This window comes from Pan troglodytes, chromosome 20, assembly GCF_028858775.2.
Source record: "Pan troglodytes isolate AG18354 chromosome 20, NHGRI_mPanTro3-v2.0_pri, whole genome shotgun sequence".
Taxonomy (NCBI): Eukaryota; Metazoa; Chordata; class Mammalia; order Primates; family Hominidae; genus Pan; species Pan troglodytes.
Window position 1 is genome coordinate 9,541,256 of NC_072418.2, and position 25,816 is coordinate 9,567,071.

The 25,816-nt window shown below is 46.5% G+C and overlaps 1 protein-coding gene across 4 annotated transcripts in view; it reads right to left on the bottom strand.

Moving 5' to 3' along the window:
* INSR (insulin receptor) overlaps positions 1 to 25,816 on the bottom strand; it is a 184,586-nt gene that overhangs the window by 27,261 nt on the left and 131,509 nt on the right. For 2 of the 4 annotated variants that reach the window (XM_024351320.3, XM_016934850.4), the window contains exons 9-13: positions 25,045 to 25,212; positions 13,699 to 13,900; positions 11,487 to 11,522; positions 3,809 to 4,083; positions 2,672 to 2,811 (exon numbers count right to left, since the gene is read on the bottom strand). In XM_024351320.3, coding sequence (XP_024207088.1) covers positions 2,672 to 2,811; positions 3,809 to 4,083; positions 11,487 to 11,522; positions 13,699 to 13,900; positions 25,045 to 25,212 — 821 coding nt within the window. The remainder of the gene's footprint in view (positions 1 to 2,671; positions 2,812 to 3,808; positions 4,084 to 11,486; positions 11,523 to 13,698; positions 13,901 to 25,044; positions 25,213 to 25,816) is intronic. The other 2 variants (XM_063801090.1, XM_016934853.4) reach the window with 1 other exon arrangement.

Sequence of the window (25,816 nt, forward strand, 5' to 3'; positions counted from 1 at the left end):
ATATGGGGCATGTCCTTCCTTGCCTGGGCTAGCTCACTGGGCAGTGAGAGAACACACGAGGACAAAGCTCCAAGTGCCCCCAGCTGAGGCCCCAGCCATGTGAATGAGGCCATCCAGCCCCAGCCAAACTGGCCCAGGACAAAGGAATCACCCAGTGAACCTGCAGAATTGAGAGAAAGAATAAATGTCCTTTGTTTTAAACCAGTACCTTTGGGGGCAGTTTGTTACGCAGCAAGAACTGACTGAAACAATAACTAAAGCTGTCAATCCAAAAAGCTAAAATGGTTTCCAGATAAAATTAGTATTATCTAACATGGTTAAAACCAGAGGCAATCCAAATCCCCAAAAATAAATGATACCCCAATCATGAGATTAAATACTATCTAGCAACTACAAATCATAATTCCAAAGGCTATTGTGGACAGAGACATCAAAAGGCAGAGGAAAGTAACTCATGAATATGGATTAGAGGCATATGCACGTTTCTGCCAGTTAAAAACTAGCTGAGCTCTGTATGATAAGGAATTTTATTTTAAAAATGAATATTAAAAAAGGCAAATCAAGCCATTCATTTAGCAATTTTATTTTAAAAATGAATGTTAAAAAAGGCAAATCAAGCCATTCATTTAGCAATTTTATTTTAAAAATGAATGTTAAAAAAGGCAAATCAAGCCATTCATTTAGCAAACAGGGCCCCAAAATAGGCCCAGAATGACAAGTTCAGTAAGGACACTTTCTATTTTTGAAAGTTTACTTTTTCTGTGAAGCTGTGAAGGGCCACATATAGTCTCTGTTGCGTATTCTTTTTTTTTTTTTTTTTGAGACAGAGTCTTGTTCTGTCGCCCAGGCTGGAGTGCAGTGGCACGATCTTGGCTCACTGCAACCTTTGCCTCCCGGGTTCAAGCAATTCTCCCTGCCTCAGCCTCCCGAGGAGCAGCTGGGATTACAGGCGCCCACCATTACGTCCAGCTAATTTCTGTATTTTTAGCAGAGACGGAGTTTCGCCATGTTGGCCAGGCTGGTCTTGAACTCCTGACCTCAGCCCTGTTGCACATTCTTTACAATGCTCTGCAAGCCAGATTTGGCCCACAAGCCACAATAATTTAGAATTAGATCTCAATTCTAAATTAATGTCAAAGCCAAAATCTTTGGTTGCCAAGAGTAGATGTGGTCCCAGGAGGGGTAGAGGGAGGTCCACCTGGTTATAGGCGGACTCCCTCTCAAAGTTCCAGGAAATCAGACATTTTGCTGTAATCTCTGTTAGTTGTCGGCAAACTCTGGCCCACCAACTAAACCTGGTCCACCACTTGTTTTTGCAAATAAAGTTTTATTGGCACACAACCACATCCATTCATTTACATATCACCCATGGCAGCTTTCTCAGTAGAATGGTGGAATTGAGTAGTTGTAACAGAAATCATCTGGCCACGGAGTCAAACATGTTTACTATCCAGACCTTTATGGTAAAAAAAATTTGGCAGTTTCTGGATTGGAATATCAGTCATGCATTTGGATCATGATTCTATTCTTCCAGGTTTTGTGCAGCAACTTAAACTCTGGAAGCCTCAGTACCCAGCTCACTGGGATAACGTGAAGACGTATTGTACTTCCTCAATCCCAAGAGGTATATTATTTTTGCATTTTGGCATTTCTGAAATTGGAATGCATCTTACAAGCAATGCATTTTACAAACACTTAACAGTACTCAGGATCTATATTCTAGGAAAAAATAAAAATAAAATTAGAATTAACGGCCGTTTTTTGTTTGTTTGTTTGTTTTTGCCTAGCTGTCCATAAAAATAATGGGGCTTCTCAAAATTTCCTAGAGGTAATAAAATGTGATCAATGAGATACTCTGTGTAACGTGCTGAACGTGTTTGGGACATACAGTGAGCCCTGGGAAGAGCTTAGCAACTGTTTGGGTTCTTTTGGGTTATTTGTCTTGGATTCTGTGTCTTGTGCATCTCTGCACTCACCCAGCACCTTGCATGGTGTCTGGCTGAATGGAAGCATCTAATGAAAGTAACTTATAAGGTTTTTGTTGTTGCTGTTTTTGAGACAGAGTCTCACTCTGTCACCCAGGCTGGAGTGCAATGGTGCAATCTCTGCTCATTGCAACCTCCACCTCCTGGGTTCAAGTGATTCTCCTGCCTCAGCTTCCCATCTTGGCCTCCTGAGTAGCTGGGATTACAGGCACCCACCACCACGCCTGGCTAATTTTTGTATTTTTGTAGAGATGGGGTTTCACCATGTTGGCCAGGCTGGTCTCAAACTCCTGGCCTCAAGTGATCTGCCTGCCTTGGCCTCCCAAAGTGCTTGGATTACAGGTGTGAGCCACCGTACCCAGCAATTTATAAGGTTTTAAGACTCAAATAACTCCTTCTAAAGTGAAATGAGTCTCCTGTTGTGGTGGGAGGCAGACATCATTCAACTTAGAGGACACAGCTGGAAAGCAATGTGAGAAACTAAGAAAAGTAACAAGCTGGTAGATTGGCATTTCTGACCCATCTTCCTGCGAAGTCAGGTATCAAGGCTTTAAGTACTAATAGCACAGTACCTGATGAGAGAAGCACTGGAATCAAAATTTCAGCAGAGGAAGGAGGTACCAAGTGCAACTCTGAAGGGGCATGCTGAAGTGTGCAGGGGCATGCCCAAGAGTTAAGGGCCTTACCTCATCACCATATCGCCGATAACTCACTTCATACAGCACGATCAGACCATTGGGCTCCTTCGGCTCCTGCCACATCAAGTGGACAACGTTGTTCTCAAAGATTTCATGCGTCACAGGGCCGACAATGTCATCAGCCTTGGCTGTAAGGAGAGGAAGTGAGAGGCAGGGATGTAACTCTTGGATCAGATCCCACTTCTGCCACCTGTCCATGGTGCAACCTTGGGCTGGTGACGTCATTTTCCCACATCCCATTTTCCACGTCAGAGAACGGACATCTAAAACTCATCCCACAAGATTGTTAGGAAGATTAAATGGGTTACTTTCTGCATATAACTTTTTTTTTTTTTTTGAGACAGAGTCTTGCTCTGTCACCCAGGCGGGAGTGCAGTGGTGTATTTTCTAAAGTTTACATAATGATTGCCTATGACTCATAATTTTAAAATATGGCCTGGCATGGTGGCTCATGCCTGTAATCCCAGCACTTTGGGAGCTCAAGGTTGGTGGACCACTTGATCTCAGGCATTGGAGACCAGCCTGGGCAACATGGTGGAACCGTCTCTACTGAAAATACAGGTGTGGTGGCACACGCATGTAGTCCCAGCTACTCCGGAGGCTGAGGCAGGAGAATTGCTTGAACCAGGGAGGCGGAGATTGCAGTGAGCCAAGATTGCGCCATTGTACTCCAGCCTGGGCGACAGAGCAAGACTTCATCTCAAAAAAAAAAAAAAAAAAAAGGCCAGGTTCGGTGGCTCATGCCTGTAATCCCAGCACTTTGAGAGGCCGATGTGGGTGGATCACTTGAGCCCAGGAGTTCAAGACCAGCCTGGGCAATATGGTGAAACCCCATCTCTACTAAAAATACAAAAATTAGCTGGGCATGGTGGCAGACACCTGTAGTCCCAGCTACTCGGGAGGCTGAAGCAGGGAATCACTTGACATAGGTGGCAGAGGCTGCAGTGAGCTGAGGTCGCACCACTGTACTCCAGCCTGGGCGACAGAGCAAGGCTCCGTCTCAAAAAAAAATGAAGGCCAATAAGGTAAAATACAGATATGCACTGCTTAGAGGGTGGAGAATCTGTCCTTGGTCAGCCTTGATGTCCCACCCATGACACTCAGACCCCGGAGCAGCAGCCCCACCTTCAGGCATGGTCCTGGCACTGACGTAGGCTGCCACACTGCACCGTTCCTCAGGGGTGTCCTGGTTGCAAGCCTGCAGCTCGATGCGATAGCCCGTGAAGTGTCGCAAGCCGGAGATGACCAGCGACTCCTTGTTCACCACCTTCTCAAAAGGCCTGTGCTCCTCCGGACTCGTGGGCACGCTGGTCGAGGAAGTGTTGGGGAAAGCTGCCACCGTGGGCACGGCCACCGTCACATTCCCAACATCGCCAAGGGACCTGCGTTTCCGAGATGGCCTGGAACGACAGTAGGACATGTATGATGACACCATCACCATCATTTTTTTTTTAAAAAGTGACACTGGAGAATAAAAGGCTTGATTAAGAAGAAAGATCAGAGCGCAGGAGGGTGCAGCAATGGGGAACATGGATTACAATACAGACTGCCAGGAATGACTACTCAGAGCAGCTTTCAATATACCCTTGTGAGCATCTGAAGGATTAGAGCAGGCCCACCTCGTGAGGAATGAGTGCTTCTAAGAACGTCAATAGTAGACACACACCGATATTCCCCTCGACATGCTCGATTTCAGGTTTTTCATTTTGCAGATAAATAGGCCAGCCAGGGTCAGTGACAAAAATAAGACACCAAAAGCACGTAAGAGTCTAGCTTTTCAGGAAGCCCTGCCAAATGGCATTTGCTCATTGGCCCAAGCTACTGATCGACATCATCAGTTTAAATAGGAAAAAATACATCTTCTCCTTCTTATGACTGCTTAGGGCACCTGTATAATTTGAGTGATTAAGCTGCAATTCTTAGAAAAGGAATCACATCACTCAGGTCAGGAAGATTAACTCCAAGAAACATCTATGCAATCGGCACACTTCTCCCCATCCCTTAAGAAGATATATTAAACAACAAAGGTTGATAGCTAACAAATTTTAAAATACAAAGAAAAAAGGATAAAGAAGAAAATGTAGGCTGGGTGAGGCGGCTCATGCCTGTAATCCCAGTACTTTGGGAGACCAAGGCGGGCAGATAACCTGAGGTTAGGAGTTCAAGACCAGTCTGGCCAACATGGGGAAACCCCATCTCTACTAAAAATACAAAAATTAGTTGAGCCTGATGGTGCACAGCTTTAATCCCAGCTACTCAGGAGGCTGAGGCAAGAGAATTGCTTGAACCCAGGAGGCGGAGGTTGCAGTGAGCTGAGATCGTGCCACTGCATTCCAGCCTGGGCGACAGAGTGAGACTCTGTCTCAAAAAAAAAAAAAGAAAAGAAAAGAAAATATAAATCACTCATAAATCCACAGCCCACTGCTTCCTTTGGACAATTTTTTCCCTGTAAATATTATGTGTGAACATGATGAGGATCAAGCCTGTTTTATAAGTAAACTTTGTCTACTTATTATATTGGAAGCATTTACTAAATATTTTCCTTTCAACATAACATTTTAACTAGGAGAGAATTTTGGGACTTTTCCTTTTTAATATTAGGGTTTTCCTCCATCACCTACAAAAGTAGCATGTGTTCCCTGCAGAAAACTTGGAAAACGATGAATGACTGTAAAATATTCCATTTGCTACATGAGTCGTCACTCACTTAACCATCCTCCTTATTTATTTATTTATTTTGAGACAGAGTTTCACTCTTGTTGCCCAGGCTGGAGTGTGACGGCGCGATCTTGGCTCACTGCAACCTCCGCCTCCTGAGTTCATGCGATTCTCCTGCCTCAGCCTCCTGAGTAGCTGGGATTACAGGAGTCCGCCACCATGCCCAGCTAATTTTTGTATTTTTAGTAGAGACGGAGTTTCGCCATGTTGGCCAGGCTGGTCTCAAACTCCTGACCTCAGGTGATCCGCCCACCTCAGCCTCCCAAAGTGCCAGGATTACAGGCATGAGCCACCGCGCATGGCTCCTTTTTTTTTTTTTTTTTTTTGCTGTTATAAATATTCCTTTGATCATTGTCTGATTGTCTTATTACTTCCCCAAAGTAGATTCCTAGAGGAAAATATTACTAGGTTCAGGGAGATAAGAAACTCTTTAAGCTTCTTAATACCTACAGCTAAATGGTTGTCCAGAAACTCTATATTGACTTGTGGTTCCACCAGCAGGCCATGAGACTGCATTCCAGGACAATCTCAGCAACCCTAAGCCTTAATAGTTTTTTTTTTTCTTTCTGTGTTTGTTTGTCTAGATCTTTAACCCAAGAGATTAAAAATATGCTATCATTCGACTACGTTATTTGCAGATCTTTATATTACTGAGTGTGACTTCATTTTTCCTTTATTGGTTCTCTGTGATTCTCCAAAGAATTGTCCCCTCCTTGTCTTTTGTCTGTTTTTCCATGAATTTCTTGTGTTTTCCTTACTCCTGTGTTGTTTATTCATTAAGGATATTAACCTTTTATGTATCGTGCTATACAACTTACTCTTTTCCATTTGCCAGTAAGCTTTCTTTAAATGATTTGAAACAGGCTTTCATGTTTATTTGTACAATTTAATATATCAGTAACATTTTTTAAAACGTGTTCCTTTACAAGTCATTCTAGATGGGGTTATTATGAGTTGTGCTAAGGTTTTACGGCAATTTTGAAAGGGATGTTTTCCCTTATTTTATATTCTAATTATTGCTTGTGTATCTACAGTCTTTTTGGTTATTTCTATGTACCTACTTTCCCAAACTCTAACTCATTTAAAAAGTTTCATAATTGGCTTTCGTGGGTTTTCAATGACACACTAGAAGAGGGGTCAACAAAATTTTCCCGTAAAGGGCTAGATAATAAATATTTTGGGTTTTGCAAGCCAAATGACCTCTGTCACAACTACTCTGTCATTGTAGCTTAAAGCAGCCCTAGATCATGTGTAAACAAGTGGGTGGGGTTGCATTCCAATAAGAGTTCATTTACAAAAACAGGCAGCTAGCCCATGGGCCACAGTTTGCCTACCCTTGAGCTAGACGCTCTGCAAATAGCAATGACTTTATTTCCCACATTCCATTCTTTACAACTCTGATTTCTGTTTCTTGTCTTATTACATTGGCTGGATGCCCAGAGAAATGTTAATTAGTAATGATGAGATGGGGCTTCCTTGTTTTGTTCCTAACTCTGCTAAGAATAATTTTAAGAATGACGTTAGCTTGGCTGTTGGTTTAACCTAGGCAATATTTATCTTGTAGAAGAAATATTCTATTATGAGTTTTATGAAGCCTCTTTTTTTTTCCTCCCCTTTCTCTAAGTTAGGAATTTTAAATTAAGGTTATTGAAACAGATATGATCTTCCTTATTGCACCTCTTGATGAACTAGATGATGTTATCAAATCTTCTGATCTTAAACCATCCTTGCATTTTGGAGATAAACAATATTGCCAGTGCAGTGTTTTATTTGGGACATTTGAATCTAACATCACATATTAGCTTGGCCTGTGGCTTTTGTTCAGTGCAGTATCTTTGTCAAGTTCTTTTTTTTTTTTTTTTTTTTTTTTTGAGACAGAGTCTCGCTCTGTTGCCAGGCTGGAGTGTGCAATGGCGCAACCTCGGTTCACTGCAACCTCTGCCTCCCAGGTTCAAGCGATTCTCCTGGCTCAGCCTCCCAAGTAGCTGGGATTACAGGCGTGTGCCACCATGTCTGGCTAATTTTTGTATTGTTAGTAGAGACAGTGTTTCACCATGTTGACCAGAATGTTCTCAATCTCTTGACCTTGTGATCCGCCCCCCACCTCAGCCTCCCAAAGTACTGGGATTACAGGCATGAGCCACCATGCTCAGCCTCTTTGTCAAGTTCTTTAAGGGTGTTATGTTCATTTCATAAAATGAACTGGGATAATTTTTATAGATTTCTATGCCCTAAAATAGTTTTTCTATTATAGGAAATAGTTGCTCCCTCACAATTTGAAAGAACGTGTCTATAAAACTCTCTGGGCCAAGGGACTTTTCTGAGGAAATTATTTGACACATATCTTTTTCCAAGGTTCATAACCACTTAATTTTTCTGCTTCTTTTTGAATCCATTTAGACAAGTTAAATTTTCCCACCTTACTGAAACTTTCAAATTTAGCAAGTGCACCGTTGTCCAAAGAACTTAACACATTAAAATTTTCTTCAGACGCTAGTTTTATGTCATCTTCTTTCCTTCTGGTTTGTGTTTTCCCTTTGATTATGTTTACCATAGGCTTAGCTGTTATTGCTTTTGCCTTCCTAACACATTTATAGTTTTATAGTTTAAAGTTTATTTCTTAATTTATCAATCCATTTAAGTCTGCTAAGTAACATCAAAGCCAAGCTTTGACAATATTCTACAAGTTAAGGTATGTGATATTCACATCTTCAATATTTTCCAAAAGGACTTCAATGGAAGTTTCCATTTCTGCTTTGGCCCAATAGATATGTAAGTGTTTAACTTTTTAACTTTTTTTTTTTTTAGACAGAGTCTCGCTCTGTTGCCCAGGCTGGAGGGCAGTGGCATGATCTCAGCTCACTGCAACCTCCACCTCCCAGGTTCAAGTGATTCTTCTGCCTCAGTCTCCTGAGTAGCTGGGACTACAGGTGCATGTTACCACGTCCGGCTAATTTTTGTATTTTTAGTAGAGAAGGGGTTTCACCATATTGGCCAGGCTGGTCTCAAACTCCTGACCTCAGGTGATCCGCCTGCCTGGGCCTCCCAAAGTGCTGCGATTACAGGTGTGAGTCACTGCGCCCAGCCTGTAAGTGTTTAACTTTTAACCACCAAGAAGTGAAGTTTTCTGTTTAATCTTTTGAAATTAACTTTTAGTTTCTATTGCAACGTCATCAGAAAATGTGTGGTTAGAAAACAAATCCAACTTTGGGGGCATTTCTTAAGATTCTCTTTATGGTCTTTTTGTATTAAAAGACCAACAACATTGTAGAATGGAAAAGAAAACAGCTCCACCACTTATCAAGCCAAAGATATATCCGTATTAGCAAGATTCAGATAATTTCTATACGGGCACAAATGGGTCTCGTGAAAATAACCAAGATGCTGATGCTTCATGAATAACTACTGAGAAATTGGTATCTCAACAACCAGAGATGTAAAATGGGCTCATCAAATAGGCCAAATGAGTTTATATACCAAAAAGATTATAACCAAAAAGACCATGAAGTGGCAAAAGACAAAGCATCAACTGATTTTTTTTTTTTTTTTTGAGACAGAGTCTTGCTCTGTTGCCCAGGCTGGAGTGCAGTGGTGTGATCTTGGCTCACTGTAACTTCCAATTTCTGGGTTCAAGCGATTCTCCTGCCTCAGCCTCCCAAGTAGCTGGGATTACAGGCGTGCATCATCATGCCCGGCTAATTTTTGTATTTTTAGTAGAGACGGGGTTTTGCCATGTTGGCCAGGCTGGTTTCAAACTCTTGACCTCAGGTGATCTGCCTGCCTGGGCCTCCCAAAGTGCTGGGATTACAGGCATCAGGCATGAGCCACAGCACCTGGCCTAGGCAGCATTTTATTATCCAGCAATCCCACACTAACCTGGTCGTCTCAACCAAGGGTCCTTCTGACCCCATCCCCCAGGGGGATATTTAGCAATGTCTGAAGATATTTTTGGTTATTACTACTTTAGGGGGAAGACACACTACTGGTATCAGTTGAGTGGAAGCCAGGGATGCTGCTCAGTGTTGTTGGACAGTGCCCTAGAATAATCTGACCCCAAATATTATTTATTATTATTATTACTATTATGTATTTATTCTTTTTTTTTTTTTTTTTTTTTTGAGACAGAGTCTCGCTCTGTCACCCAGGCTGGAATGCAGTGGCGAGATCTCGGCTCACCGCAACCTCCGCCTCCAGGGATCAAGCGATTCTCCTGCCTCGGCCTCCCAAGTAGCTGGGACTACAGGCGTGTGTCACCATGCCCGGCTAATTTTTATATTTCTTGTAGTAACGGGGTTTCACCATCTTGGTCAGGCTGGTCTCAAACTCCTGGCCTCAAGTGATTGCCCCGCCTGGGCCTCTCAAAGTGTTGAGATTACAGGCGTGAGCTACCAAGTCCAGCTGTGGCCCCAAATATTATTATTATTATTTATTATTTTTTTTTTTTTTGAGACGGAGTCTCGCTCTGTGGCCCAGGCTGGAGTGCAGTGGCACGATCTTGGCTCACTGCAAGCTCTGCCTCCCAGGTTCACGCCATTCTCCTGCCTCAGCCTCCCGAGTAGCTGGGACTACAGGCGTGTGTCACCACGCCCGGCTAATTTTTATATTTCTTGTAGTAATGGAGTTTCACCATCTTGGTCAGGCTGGTCTCGAACTCCTGGCCTCAAGTGATTGCCCCGCCTGGGGTAGCTGTGTCACCACGCCCAGCTAATTTTTTGTATTTTTAGTAGAGACGGGGTTTCACCGTGTTAGCCAGGATGGTCTCGATCTTCTGATCTCATGATCCGCCCGCCTCGGCCTCCCAAAGTGCTGGGATTACAGGCGTGAGCCACCCGAATATTATTAATAGCAGGACTGAGATTGAGATCCGCTTCGGACCAAGCCCGTACATTTTTAGACCCTTCTTGGCTACAGTTAGTATTGCAAATGGCCACTAGAGGGCAGATCAGGCCACACAGGTGCCTGGGAAAAAATAAATAAATAAACACTCTGCTAAAGGAAGAAAATCTCTCCAAGTGGTCCCAACTTGCCTCTTTAGTGTCACCTCCTGTTCCTCCCAAAAGCCCACGACAGGTAAACATCTCCTTGCCTTTCTCCCAAGTTCTCCAAGCTTTTTCTCTCTCCCAGGACCATACTGCTTCATTCTCTTAAGCCTTAAGTTGAAAAGAAACGTCCCTGGCCGGGGGCGGTGGCTCACGCCTGTAATCCCAGCACTTTGGGAGGCCGAGGCGGGCGGATCACCTGAGGTCGGCAGATCGAGACCAGCCTGACCAACATGGAGAAACCCTGTCTCTACTAAAAGTACAAAAATTAGCCGGGCGTGGTGGCGCATGCCTGTAATCCCAGCTACTCAGGAGGCTGAGGCAGGAGAATTGCTTGAACCCGGGAGGTGGAGGTTGTGGAGATCCGAGATCGCACCACTGCACTCTAGCCTGGGCAACAAGAGTGAAATTCCATCAAAAAAAAAAAAAGAAGGAAAGCAGGAAGGGAGGGAGGGACGGACGGAGGGAGAGAGGGAGGGAAGAAAGAAAACAAAGAAGGAAAGAAAGAAGGAAAAAAAGAAAGAAGGAAGGAAGAAAGAGATCCCTGACTCTCCTCCGTGGAATTCAGTGAGCGACACGGTGTTCTTTTGTTCATACCCTGTCGCCCTTTCATGAAAATACTCTGTTTCCAGATCAACCTCCACTCATGGCGTAGGAGCTGCTGGGTCGGGGCACCCAGCCGCGGGGAGCTCAGACTCCGGGGACCCCCACCCACCTCTGCAAATGCACGCGGGAGGTGCAGAGATGTTTAGTGAGCAAACAGTGGCTGCAAACAGAAGGCAGGGAGGGGGTACCCAGGAAGCACTCCCATGATTCTATGTTTTAGCAAGAGTGTGTTAGTGAAGGTTTCTCCCCACATTCATGCCCAGATTTCATTTCAGAGTGAAGGCATTGGATTTCTGAATTGGTGAAGCATCTGCTCTCCAGCACAGCTGCCCGCCGCATGCAAAAAGCCACAGAAACCCCTGGGTTCTCCGAGGCATCTGCCTGGCACGCCGCCGGCCCTGCGCGGAGCAGGCACCAGGGGTCGCACAGGTGAGTCATACCTAGGGTCCTCGGCACCAGTGCCTGAAGAGGTTTTTCTGTGGAAACAAAACCAACGCCTTTGAGGACAGAGGGAACTTCATTAGACAGACCACTGGGCTCTGACACTTGGAGGCCACATGTGTCCGAGTAAGGGCACCCTGGCTTTGACCCTGGACCACTCGCTCCCATCACTTGCTAGACGGAGTGAGCTACATCTTCCCCAGCAGGTGCAGGGGTCCAGCAAGGGAAGGGGAAGAAATCAGAGAAAATTCTCCCCAGAGACGGCCTGCTGAGGTGGCCCTGGGATGTCAAATGGGACTACATGTGGACATCACAACTGACTCAGCCACTTCTCCAAGTCTGGCAGAACTTTTCTTTCCCTTCTTGCTCTCTCTCTTTCTGGTTTCTTTCCTCTTTCTCCTTTTCTTTTCTTTCTTTTTTCTCTCTCCCTCTCTCTCCTTCCTTCTTTCCTCTTTCTTTTACTTTCTTTCTCTCTTTTTCCCTCTTTCCCTCCTTCATTTGCTTTCTCTTTCCTTCCTTCTTTTCATTTTCTCTCTCTTTTCTTTCTTTCCTTTTTTCCTTCCTTCCTTCCCTCCTCTCTCCCTCCCTTCCCCCCTTCCTTTCTCTGTCCTTTCTTTTTTCTCTCTTTCCTTTCTCTCTTTTCTTTTTCTTTTTCTTTCTTTCTCTCTTCCTGCCTTCCTCTTTCCCTCCCTCCCTCCCTCCCTCCATTCCTTTCTCTCTTTCTTTCTTTTTTTCCCTTCCTTCCTTCCTTTTTGAGACAGGGTCTTGCTCTGTTGCCCAGGCTGGAGTGCAGTGGTGCCGTCATAGCTCACAGCAGCCTCCAACTCCTGTGCTCCAGCAATTCTCCCGCCTCAGCCTCCGGAGTAGCTGGGACTACAAGGCATGCACCAACATGTCTGGCTATTTTTTTTTTTTTTTTTTTTTCCTTTTTTAGTAGAGATAGGGTCTCACTCTGTTGCTCAGGCTGGTCTCCACCTTTGGCCTCAACTGATTCTCCCACTTCGGCCTCCCAAAGTGCTGGGATTACACGAGTGAGCCACTGTGCCCAGCCAACATTTTGTTTTTAACAGGTGAAACAGTAACCACTTTGAAGCCTTGGCTGTCCCACTGAACATTCTTTTGGACTCAGGGTCATAGGGGAAACATGCAACAAAAAAAGAAGAAAAAGAAAAGAAAAAAAAAAAAGAGGATTCTTACACACTGGTGGTTCTGGGAGAAAAGTCTGCTCGGATGAATAGCATTGGTAAACATCTGAACAGATACTTTTAATTTTTTTTAGAGACAGGGTCTCGCTCTGTCACCCAGGCTGGAGTGCAGTGGCGCCGTCATCGCTCATCGTAGCCTCCATCTCCTGGGCTCTTGTGATCCTTCTTTCTCAGCCTCCCCATGGGCTAGGAGTTCAGGCATGCATTACCATGCCTGACTAATTTTTAAACTGGTTTTTTTTTTTTTTTTTTTTTTTTTTTTTTTTTGTAGCGATAGAGTCTCATTATGTTGCCCAGGCTGGCCTCAAGCAACCCTACCACCTCGGCTTCCCAAGTAGCTGGGACCACAGGCTTATACCACTGCACCCAGCTAAAGCCTCAATCATCATGGCCAGGCACGGTGGCTCACACCTATAATCCCAGCACTTTGGGAGGCCGAGGCAGGCAGATCACCTGAGGTCAGGGGTTCGAGACCAGCCTGGCCAACATGGCAAAACCCCGTCTCTACTAAAAATATAAAAATTAGCTGGGCGTGGTGCTGCGCACCTGTAGTCCCAGCTACTTGGGAGGCTGAGGCACAAGAATCACTTGAACCCGGAAAGGGTGAGCTGAAATTGCACCACCGCACTCCAGCCTGGACGATAGAGTGAGACTCTGTCAAAAAAAAAAAAAAAAAAGAGAGAGAGAGAAAAAAAAATGTTAATTGTCTAACGGAGTTTGTTTTGGAACTCACATGGAGACCAGCTTAGGAGAGGTAAGAAAGGCAAATGCTGAGTTTTGTCCATTTTTCCCCTTTTGTGCGATTATTTGCTCTTCCTGATAAAATTCCCCTTGAAATTTCGAAATTGCAAGATCTCTTCCTCCACCCAGGAAAGGGCTCCATTCAGACTCCACCCACCCTTCTGCCGTCTCTGGGTCCCACTACCTCTCGGTCCCTAAGTAATGACCTTCCACCAACACCAAGCCAATTGGCACCCACTAAGAGAGCCCAGCGCCAAGTCCTGACCTGGGGACGAAAACCACGTTGTGCAGGTAATCCTCAAACGTCTTCCTAAACGAGGACTCCTCCAGCTCCTTCAGGATCTGAGAGTCTGTCTTTGGACAGGAGCAGCATTCGCCGGCCGAATCCTCATACTCACTCTGGTTGTGCTTCTGAGAATCTTCAGACTCGAATGGTGGAGACCAGGTCCTCGAGGGCAGCTTCAGCCCTGGAGAAAGAAACAGAAAAGGGGGGCTCAAGTCTCTGCGGCTGAACACACATACACACACACACACCCCCCACACACACACACCACACAACACGCCACAAACACACAACCACACACACACCACACACACCACACAACACACCACACATACACACACCACAAACACACAACCACACACACACCACACATACCACACACACACCACACATACACAACCACACACACACCACACACACACCATACACACACCACACATACAACCACACACACCACACACGCACCCCACACACCCCACACACACCATACACGCACCACACACACACACTACATGCACACCTCACACCACACCACACACCACACACACACCACACACACCCACGCCACACACCACACACACCATACATGCACCACACACACCACACACCACACACACACCACACACGCACCACACACCACACACACACCACACACGCACCACACACACCACAAACACACCATACATGCACCACACACACCACACACCACACACACACCACACACGCACCACACACCACACACACACCACACACGCACCACACACACCACAAACACACCATACATGCACCACACACACACCACACACCATATGCACACCTCACACACCATACCACACACCACACACACCACACAAATCACACACATACTACACACACCCACGCCACACACCACACACACACCATACACGCACCACACACACACCGCACACACACCACACACGCCACACAACAGACCACACATACACACACCACACACCACAAACACACAACCACACACACCACACACACACCACACACACACCATACACACACCAAACAGACCACACATACACACACCACACACACAACCACACACACCATACATACCACACACACACCACACACACAACCACACACACCCCACACACACCACATACACACCATACACACCACACACACACCACACACAAACCACACACACACCATACACGCATCACACACACACCACATACACACCTCACACACACCACACACCACACAAATCACACACACCACACACCCACGCCACACACCACACACACCATACATGCACCACACACACACGACACACACCACATACACACCATACACACCACACACACACCATACACACCACACACAAACCACACACACACCATACACGCACCACACACACACCACATACACACCTCACACACACCACACACCACACAAATCACACACACCACACACACCCACGCCACACACCACACACACCATACATGCACCACACACACACCACACACACCACACACAACCACACACACCTCACACCCCACACACCCCACACACACCATACACGCACCACACACACCACACACCACATGCACACCTCACACACCATACCACACACCACACAAATGACACACACACCACACCCACACCACACACCACACACCACACACACACCACTCACACACCACACAAATCACACACACACCACCACACACCCACGCCACACACCACACACACACCATACACGCACCACACACACACCACACACATACACAGTGAAGGGGGCCTTCTCAGAGAGGCTGAGCTGAGACAGAGCCTAGATTTGAGTTCCGCTTTGGAAAAAAGCCAGACACTATGGTTCACGCCTGTGGTCCCAGCTACTTGGGAGGCTCAGGTGAGAGGATCGCTTGAGCCCAGGAGTTCGAGGCTGCAGTGAGCTATGATTGCGCCCCTACACTTCAGCCTGGGTGACAGAGTAGAACCCTGTCTCAAAAGATTAAAAATATAGCCGAGCACAGTGGCTCACACCCTTAATCCTGGCACTTTCGGAGGCCGAGGTGTGAGGATCACGTGAGCCCAGGAGTTCAAGACCAGCCTGGGCAATGTGGTGAAACCCTGTCTCTACTAAAAATAAAGTAAAATAACCAATAAAAATAGGCCAGGCAGCTCACACCTGTAATCCCAGCACTTTGGGAGGCTGAGGTAGGCAGACCACCTGAGGTCAGGAGTTCGAGACCAGCCTGGCCAACATGGTGAAACCCCGTCTTTACTAAAAATACAAAAATTAGCCAGGTGTAGTGGCGCATGCCTGTAATCCCAGCTACTCAGCAGGCCAAGCAGGAGAATCGCTTGAACCTGGGAGATGGAGGTTGCAGTGAGCTGAGATGGCGCCACTGCACTCCAGCCTGGGTGACAGAGCGAGACTCCGTTTCAAAAAAATAATAAATAAATAAATAAAATATCTGTATCTAGAGTGTCATCTGAGAAGTGCATGTCAACATGTTTTATTAGGTTAGTGCATAAGTAATTGCAGCTTTTGCTATTAAAAGTAATGGCAAAAAAACACAATTACTTTTTTTTTTTTTTTTTTTTTTTGAGATGGAGTCTCATTCTGTTGCCCAGGCTGGAGTGCAGTGGCACGATCTTGGCTCACTGCAAGCTCCACCGCTTGGGTTCACGCCATTCTCCTGCCTCAGCCTCCTGAGTAGCTGGGACTACAGGCGGCCACTGCCACGCCCGGCTAATTTTTTGTATTTTTAGTAGAGATGGGGTTTCATTGTGTTAGCCAGGATGGTCTCGATCTCCTGACCTCGTGATCTGCCCGCCTTGGCCTCCCAAAGTGCTGGGATTACAGGCGTGAGCCACTGCGCCCGGCCCACAATTACTTTTGTACCAACCTAATAGAAACTGCCAGGTGGCCGGGCGTGGTGGCTCACTCCTGTAATCCCAGCACTTTGGGAGGCCGAGGCAGGCAGATCACCTGAGATCAGGAGGTCCGGACCATCCTAGCCAACATGGTGAAACCCCATCTCTACTAAAAATACAAAAGTAGCCGGGCATGGTGGTGGGTGCCTGTAATCCCAGCTACTCAGGAGGCTGAGGCAGGAGGATCGTTTGAACCCGGGAAGCAGAGGTTGCAGTGAGCCGAGATCGAACCATTGCACTCCAGCCTAGGCGACAACAGCGAGACTCTGTCTCAAAAAAAGGCAACAACTGCCCGACACCATAATCACAGGACTGAAGATTATAAGGTAACCAGACAATGCTTCTGTCTTCAATGGACTTACAGTCTACAATAAACTCATAAATACACAGTCACAGGTCAAATGTTGGGGTAAAAGAACAGTGGGTGTCTGGGGGTGCCATTTTCATGAAGGGGTCTCAAAGAAAGTCACCACTGAGACATCCTGAATTCAGCAAAGGAAAGCACCATCCACATATCGTGGTGTAAAGCAATTCAGACATAGCAGAAACCCAGCGGAAAGGCCCCAGGACAGGAATTTTCTTGGCACATTAAAAAATGTCTGGCCAGGCGTGGTGGCCCTCTCCTGTAATCCCAGCACTTTGGGAGGCCGAGGCGGGAGGATCACTTGAGGTCAGGAGTTCGAGACCAGCCTGGCCAACATATAGTGAAACGCTGTCTCTACTAAAAAATCCAAAAATCAGCTGCACGTGGTGGCACATGCCTGTAGTCCCAGCTACTTGGGAGGCTGAGGCAGGAGAATCACTTGAACCTGGGAGGCGGAGGTTGCAGTGAGCCAAGATCGCGCCACTGCACTCCAGCCTGGGTGACAGAGGAAGCATTCCATCTCTCAAAAAAAAAAAAAAAAAAAAAAAAAATCTCTGGAAACCAATGTAGCTAGAAGCGGGTGAGAGAGAGAATGGGGTTAGAAAAAGATAAAGTGGGCCAGGTACAGTGGCTCTTGCCTGTAATACCAGAACTTTGGGAGGCTAAGGGGGAAGGATCACTTGAGCCCAGGAGTTCAAGATGAGCCTGGCCAACAAGATGAAACTCCGTCTCTACCAAACAATACAAAAATTAGCCAGGCATGGTGGTGTGCGCCTGTAATCCCAGCTACTCAGGAGGCTGAGGTAGGAGGATCGCTTGAGCCTGGGAAGTCGAGGCTGCAGTGAGCTGAGATGGGGCCACTGCACTCCAGCCTGGGCAACAGAGTGAAATCATGTTGAAGAAGAAGAAAAAGAAAGAAGAAGAAGAAGGAGGAGGAGAAGGAGCCAGGTCACAGCTGCCTGAAGGAATCAATCAATCAATTAATCAACCACACAAATAAGATGGGAGGGCAGAGTAGAATTCCATATGGAATTCTTTTTTTTTTTTTTTTTTTGAGACAGTCTTGCTCTGTCGCCCAGGCTGGAGTGCAGTGGCGTGATCTTGGCTCACTGCAGCCTCCGCCTCCTGGATTCAAGTGAGTCTCCTGCCTCAGCCTCTCAAGTAGCTGGGATTACAGGCGCCTGCCACCACCCTGGCTAATGTTTTGTATTTTTAGCAGAGACAGGGTTTCATCATGTTGGCCAGGCTGGTCTGGAACTCCTGACCTCATGTGATCTGCCCACCTTGGCCTCCCAAAGTGCTGGAATTACAGGCCTGAGTCACCACACTGGGCCTCCACATGGAATTCTAAGGGGTCCATTCATGAGTCCAGAAATCAGACTTGATCAGTGAATGGTTCTCACCCAGGGGGTGATTTTGTCTCCTACTAGGGACATCGGGCAACATCTGGAGATATTTTTAGGTGTCAGGACCTGGCTGGGGCGTCCTCCTGGAGCGTGGAATGGGTGGAGACCAGGGATGCTGCTTAGCACCCTGAAGTGCTCAGGACAGTCCCACCCCAGAGAATGATCCAACGCCAGACAGAAAAAACACCAAGGTAGAGAAACCCTGACCTAAAGGCATGAGAGGAGATAGAGGAAGGAACTTTTCAAACATGCATAGAAAAGGGAATTTAAAAATTAATAAATGAAGAAGAACACCAGTAGCTTATAAAGGTAGCAGTCCTAAAAATACGAAATACAATACTATTTCTCTCTCTCTTTTTTTTTTGAGATGGGGTCTTGCTCTGTCGCCCAGGCTGCAGTGCAGTGGCGCAATCTTGGCTCACTGCAACCTCTGCCTCCTGGGTTCAAGCGATTCTCCTGTCTCAGCTCCACTCCCCGTAACTGGGATTACAGGCATGCACCATCACACCTGGCTAATTTTTTGTTTGTTTGTTTGTTTTTTGTTTGTTTTTTGTTTTTTTTGGGGGGGGATGGAGTCTCGCTCTTGTTGCCCAGGCCGGACTGCAGTGGCGCTATCTCGGCTCACTGCAAGCTCTGCCTCCCAGGTTCACACCATTCTCCTGCCTCAGCCTCCCAAGTAGCTGGGACTACAGGCATGCACCACCATGCCCGGCTAATTTTGTATTTTTAATAGAGACGGGGTTTGGCCATATTGGCCAGGCTGGTCTGAACTCCTGACCTCAGGTGGTCCACCCACCTCAGCCTCCCAAAGTGCTGGGATTACAGGCTTGAGCCACCGCGCCTGGCATTTTTTTTTTTTTTTTTGTATTTTTATTAGAGACGGGGTTTTGCCATGTTGGCCAGGCTGGTCTTAAACTCCCGACCTCAGGTGATCCACTCGCCTTGGCCTCCCAAAGTGCTGGGATTACAGGCATGAGCCACTGCGCCCAGCCAATTTTTGTATTTTTTTTTTTTTTTTTTTTTGGTAGAGACAGAGTTTTGCTGTGTTGGCCAGGCTGATCTCAAACTCCTGAGCTCGAACGATCTGCCCGCCTTGGCCTCCCAAAGTGCTGGGATTACAGGCATGAGCCATCGCGCCCAGCCTACAATACTTAAGTACCGCAGCTGGTCATGTCTTAAGCCCTGAAGTCAAATCCCAGGGTTCTTGTGAACCATGGTGCAAGCACAGTTACGCCTCTGGTACAGCCACTAAGATGGACGGACACAGCTCTTTACAAGCAAAATCTGCAACAGTCCCTGGAGAGTCACCTCCCCTGCTGCCACCCTGCTTGGTGCCTGGTGACTGCTGAGCAAAGGAAATTCCATTTTCTCTCCTCCCCTTAATGCCTCGAGGATAGACAATAAGCTCTAAATCGTGTATCAAGTACCCTCCTGTGAATGGTGAGTATCCACTCGGAAACCCAAGTATTTACACAGCTTTAAAAGCCTATGAGAGACTGGAAAATACTTCTTAAGTTTATAAATAGACATAGAATAACCTGCCTGGGTTAACTCTGATGGGAGCTAGTTACAGCATTACAGATGGAAAAAAAAATGTAGAACTGCCTGAATAAGGGAAGCTCCTGGTATTATTATTATTATTATTATTATTATTATTATTATTATTATTATTTGGAGAGGAAGGGATATTTGTTCAGGCACAGGTATCATTCCTGATACCTGCTACCTCTTCCTAGAATCCACTGCATGAAACATGGTACACTGTGGTTTTTCTGAGATTAGAAAAATGAAGCATAATGGGCCAGGCGCGGTGACTCACGCCTGTAATCCCAGCACGTTGGGAGGCCAAGGTGGGCGGATCACGAGGTCAGGAGATCGAGACCATCCTGGCTAACACGGTGAAACCCCGTCTCTACTAAAAAATACAAAAAATTAGCCGGGTGTGGTGGCGGGCGCCTGTAGTCCCAGCTACTCGGGAGGCTGACGCAGGAGAATGGCGTGAACCCGGGAGGTGGAGCTTGCAGTGAGCCGAGATCACGCCACTGCATTCCAGCCTGGGTGACAGAGCGAGACTCTGTCTCAAAAAAAAAAAAAAGAAAAGAAAAGAGAAGAAAAATGAAGCATAATGAAGTCTCTAGAATCAGATTCACAGAGACAGGAGGATGGTGGGTGCTGGGGTTGGGGGAAGAAGAAGGGGAGTGAGTGTTTCATGGGGACAGAGTTTCAGTTTGAGAAGATGAGAAAGTTCTGGAGATGATGGTGGTAATGGCCGCACAACCACGGCAATGCACTCAATGCAGCTCAACTGTGCTCTGAAACATGGTTATAATAATAAATTGTATGTGATGTATATTTTACCGTGATAACAACATATACACTAGTGATATTAACAGGAAGGGTTTGTAAGCTTATTTATTTGTGTGTGTGTGTGTGTTTTAAATTGTGGAAAAATAAACATCACATAAAATTTACCAATTTACCATCTCAATTTTTGTTTTTTTGTTTTGTTTTGTTTTGTTTTTGGCGGAGTCTTGCTCTGTTGCCAGGCTGGAGTGCAATGGCATGATCTCGGCTCACTGCAACCTCCGCCTCCCAGATTCAAGCGATTCTCCTGCCTCAGCCTCCTGAGTAGCTGGGATTACAGGCATCCACCACCACACCCAGCTAATTTTTGTATTTTTAGTAGAGACGGGGTTTCACCATGTTGCCCAGGCTGGTCTCGAACTCCTGGCCTCAAAGTGATCCACCCCACCTCGGCCTCCCAGTGTGCTGGGATTACAGGCGTGAGCCACTGTGCCTGGTAAATCTCAACCATTTTAAGTGTGCAGTTCTGTGGTATTAAGTGCATTCACAATGTTGTGCAATCATCACCACCATCATCTCCGGAACTTTCTCATCTTCCCAAACTGAAACTCTGTCCTCAACCCGTCCCCTCCGCAGTCCCTGGCACTCCCCATTCTACTTTCTGTCTCTATGAATCTGAGGACTCTAGGCACCTCCTAGGAGTGAAAACACACAGAATTTGTCCTTAGTGAGTTTCCTTTTAATGCTATTAACTTTGTGACAATTACAAATAAAACCATGTTTAAATGGTCCCTTGGTAATTACAGATTTAGGCTTTCGGAATTTAAAAAAAAGAAAAGGAAGCTTTGAGTGACATTGCTGGTGGCAGCTCTCACGGGTGGTTCTGGTTACTTGAATGCAGGGCCAACAGCTTACAGCGGAGCTGATGACTGGACTCGCCCTGGAGTTATATAAAGCATCAGAGCAGATAAATCACGTTTGCAACCCTCGGCTCAGGCGGGGATGATGTCACACACATCCATATAGCATATGAGCTTAGAGCTGGGACAGCTCCCAGAGATCATCTGTCCTCCCGCCCCTTCTCCCAAAAAGGAGGCAGACAGTGACTTGCTTGGGAACTTAGCCAAAGCCCTTCAGCAGGTCAGGGCCAGAGCCAAGAGCAAATGTTGAGCTCCCGGCCTCAGCCACACCTCACCAGCGGCCCCCTGGCCTTCTCCTCCAGGGTCATGGACCGAGGATATCACTAACAGAAAATATCTCAAGAAAAATACATCAAGACGCACAAGGAAACCAAAACTAAAGAAGGAAATGGGCCCAGCGCAGTGGCTCAGGCCTGTAATACCAGCACTTTGGGAGGCTGAGGCAGGAGGATCACTTGTGGTCAGGAGTTCAAGACCACCCTGGGCAACATATCAAGATCCCCACCTCTAAAAAATTATTATTATTTTTATTATTATTATTTTTCTTAGATGGAGTTTCGCTTTTGTTACCCAGGCTGGAGTGCAATGGTGCAATCTCGGCTCATTGCAACCTCCACCTCCCGGGTTCAAGCGATTCTTCTGCCTCAGCCTCCTGAGTAGCTGGGATTACAGGCCCACGCCTGGCTAATTTTTGTATTTTGAGTAGAGACGGGGTTTTGCCATATTGGCCAGGGTGGTCTCAAACTCCTGACCCCTGGTGATCCACCCGCCTCGGCCTCCCAAAGTGCTGGGATTACAGGCATGAGCCACTGTGCCCGGCCAAAAAAATTATTTTAAATAATTAGCCGGGTATAGTGTCTCAGGCCTGTAGTCCTGTGTAGTCCAGCTACTCAGGAGGCTGAGGCGGGAAGATCGTTTGAGCCCAGGAGTTCAAGCCTGCAGCGAGCTATGATTGTGCCACTGCACTCCAGCCTGGACAACACAGTGAGACCCCATCTTAAAAAAGAAGAAGAAAAAGAAAAAGAAAAAAGTGACAGATGCTTCTCCAGTTTGGTGGGTTTTAAAAAAACCCAATGTTAAAATAATTTTAGGCCGGGCGCGGTGACTCACGCCTGTAATCCCAGCACTTTGGGAGGCTGAGGCGGGTGGATCATTTGAGGTCAGGAATTCAAGACCACCCTGGCCAACATGGTGAAACCCCGTCTCTACTAAAAATACAAAAATTAGCCGGTGTAGTGGCAGCACCTGTAATCCCAGCTATTCAGGAGGCTAAGGCACAAGAATCGCTTGAACCCAGCAGGTGGAGGTTGCAGTGAGCCAAGATCAAGCCACTGCGCTCCAGCCTGGGTGATGGAGTGAGACTCCGTGTCAAAAAAAAAAAAAAAAGAAAAGAATAATAATAATAATTTTAAACTAATGTATACACACTAGTTTGAGACTTTAAATATTATTCCATTTTCCTTCAGATGGATGGAGGTTCATTAAGTAAACAAGATTAAGAAAAATTTGTCATTAAGTTTTATAATAAAATTATTTATATAATTATTTATATTATAAATTTTATTTATAAATATAATTTTTATACAATAAAATGATTGCACAACATTGTGAATGCACTTAATGCCATTTTTTTATTTTGTATAATTTTTTTTTATATATATAGAGACAGGGTCTTGCTCTGTCACCCAGGCTGTTGTGCATTGGAATAATCATAGCTCACTGCAGACTTGAACTCCTGGGCTCAAGAGATCCTCCCGCATGGGCCTCCCAAGTAACTGGGACTACAGGTGTACACCACCATTTTTTAAATTTTTTGTAGAGATGGGATCTTGCTATGTTGCCCAGGCTGGTCTCAAACTCCTGGCCTCCAGTGATCCTCCCACCTTGGCCTCCCAACGTGCTGGGATTACAGGCATGAGCGCCAAGCCTGGCAGACATTTTTAATTGAAAGTATGGGGTGGGGGATATGAGATAACCGATTCTTGCTGCCTTCGATCCTTACAACTAAAGGATCTCAGTGGGGCCAAAATCCTTCCCTGACTTTGTCAATAACCATTAGTTGTGTTTCTAGCTTTGCACGGAAGTCTTGCGTGGGTTAACACAGCTGCATCCCCATCAGTGTGAGGAGGGATGAAGAGAACAAGGAAGGCAGGGAGGGAAAAAGAAGGACAGACAAGAGGAGAAAATCCCAGAGGGAAATGGTGCCAAGACATGGGAAAAATCTGGTTTTGACACAAGTCTTCAGTGCGTGCTTGTGTTACGATGTTTAAAAATGTGTATGTATGAGCCGGTCATAGTGGCTCACGCCTGTAATCCCAGCGCTTTGGGAGGCTGAGGGGGGTGAATTGCTTGAAGCCAGGAGTTTGAGACCAGCCTGGGCAATATAAGGAGACTCCATCTCTACAAAAAGAAGTTTAAAAATTAGCCAGGGCCAGGCGTGGTGGCTCATGCCTGTAATCACAGCACTTTGGGAGGCCGAGGCAGGTGGATCATTTGAGGTCAGGAGTTCAAGACCAGCCTGGCCAACATGGTGAAACCCCGTCTCTACTAAAAAATACAAAAAATTAGCCGGGTGTGGTGGCAGGCGCCTGTAGTCCCAGCTACTCAGGAGCCTGAGGCAGGAGAATCGCTTGCGCCTGGGAGGCAGAAGTTGCAATGAGCCAAGATCATGCCACTGCACTCCAGCCTGGGTGACAGAGTGAGACCCTGTCTCAAAAAAAAAAAAAAAAAAAAATTACCTGGGCATGCTGGTGCACACCTGCAGACAATTGTGGTGTTCCAGCAACTCATGAAGCTGAGGCAGGAGGATTGCTTGAGCCTGGGAGGTGGAGGTTGCAGTGAGCAGAGATCATGCCACTACACTCCAGCCTGGGCAACAGAGTAAGACCCTGTCTCAAAAAAAAAAAAAAAATAGGCCGGGTGTGGTGGCTCATGCCTGTAATCCCAGCACTTTGGGAGGCCGAGGTGGGTGGATCACCTGAGGTCACCTGAGGTCGGGAGTTTGAGACCAGGCTGACCAACGTGGAGAAACCCCGTCCCTACTAAAAATACCAAATTAGCCAGGCGTGGTGGCGCATGCCTGTAATCCCAGCTACTCGGGAGGCTGATGCAGGAGAATCACTTGAACCCGAGAGGTGGAGGTTGCGATGAGCCAAGGTCGCACCATTGCACTCCAGCCTGGGCAACAAGAGCGAAACTCCATCTCAAAAAAGTAAATAAATAAAAAATAAAATAAATAAATAAATAGATAAAAACATGTATGTGTGTTTTCATATGAGATAGAATGGAGTGTGTGTGTGTGTGTGCCTTCTGACACTGAGACACGGGAAGAGATAGCTGCTTCCCTAGAGGTGAAGCAAAGTGCATCAGACACACGTGTGCAAACCCCACCGATCCTAGCACAGCTGCCCGCACTTACCTTTGAGGCAATAATCCAGTTCGAACAGCTCACTGTCTTCCGCCTGCCTCTCCCAGAAAACCAGGTAGTGGGTGATGTTGCCATTGGGGTCGGAGGGGGGTTTCCACTTCAAAATAATCTGGGATGATGAGTTAGACACTGAGATTGGATCCAGGGGCACGGAGGGGTCTGCCAGGGAGAAAGGAAATGGGTCCATCATGAGAAACAGTGTGCAAAGAAAGATGGTGGGAGGATGGCAGGGGACACACAAGTTAAAGACATCATGAGGGCACCCATCCCAGCACTTTGGGCGGCCAAGGCAGGCGGATCACGAGGTCAGGAGATCGAGACCATCCTGGTTAACACAGTGAAACCCCGTCTCTACTAAAAATACAAAAAATTAGCCGGGCGTGGTGGCAGGCGCCTGTAGTCCCAGCTACTCGGGAGGCTGAGGCAGGAGAATGGCGTGAACCTGGGAGGCGGAGCTTGCCGTGAGCCGAGATTGCGCCACTGCACTCCAGCCTGGGTGACAGAGCAAGAGTCCGTCTCAAAACAAAACAAAACAAAAAGAAAAAAAAAACCACCACCAACCAACCAAACAAAACCCAAAAAACCCAAAGTAACGGAGGTGGCCGAGGGAGCTGGGGATGGGGAGGGAGTCCAAACACCTGGGGGCTAGAAGTTTCTGGAAACTGTAAGTCTTTTGGTGTCACTAAAAGATACAGGATGAATGAGCGGGGATTAACTGAAGAAGATAGGGTTGATTTATAAAGTTTGAATTCGAGGCCAGGCA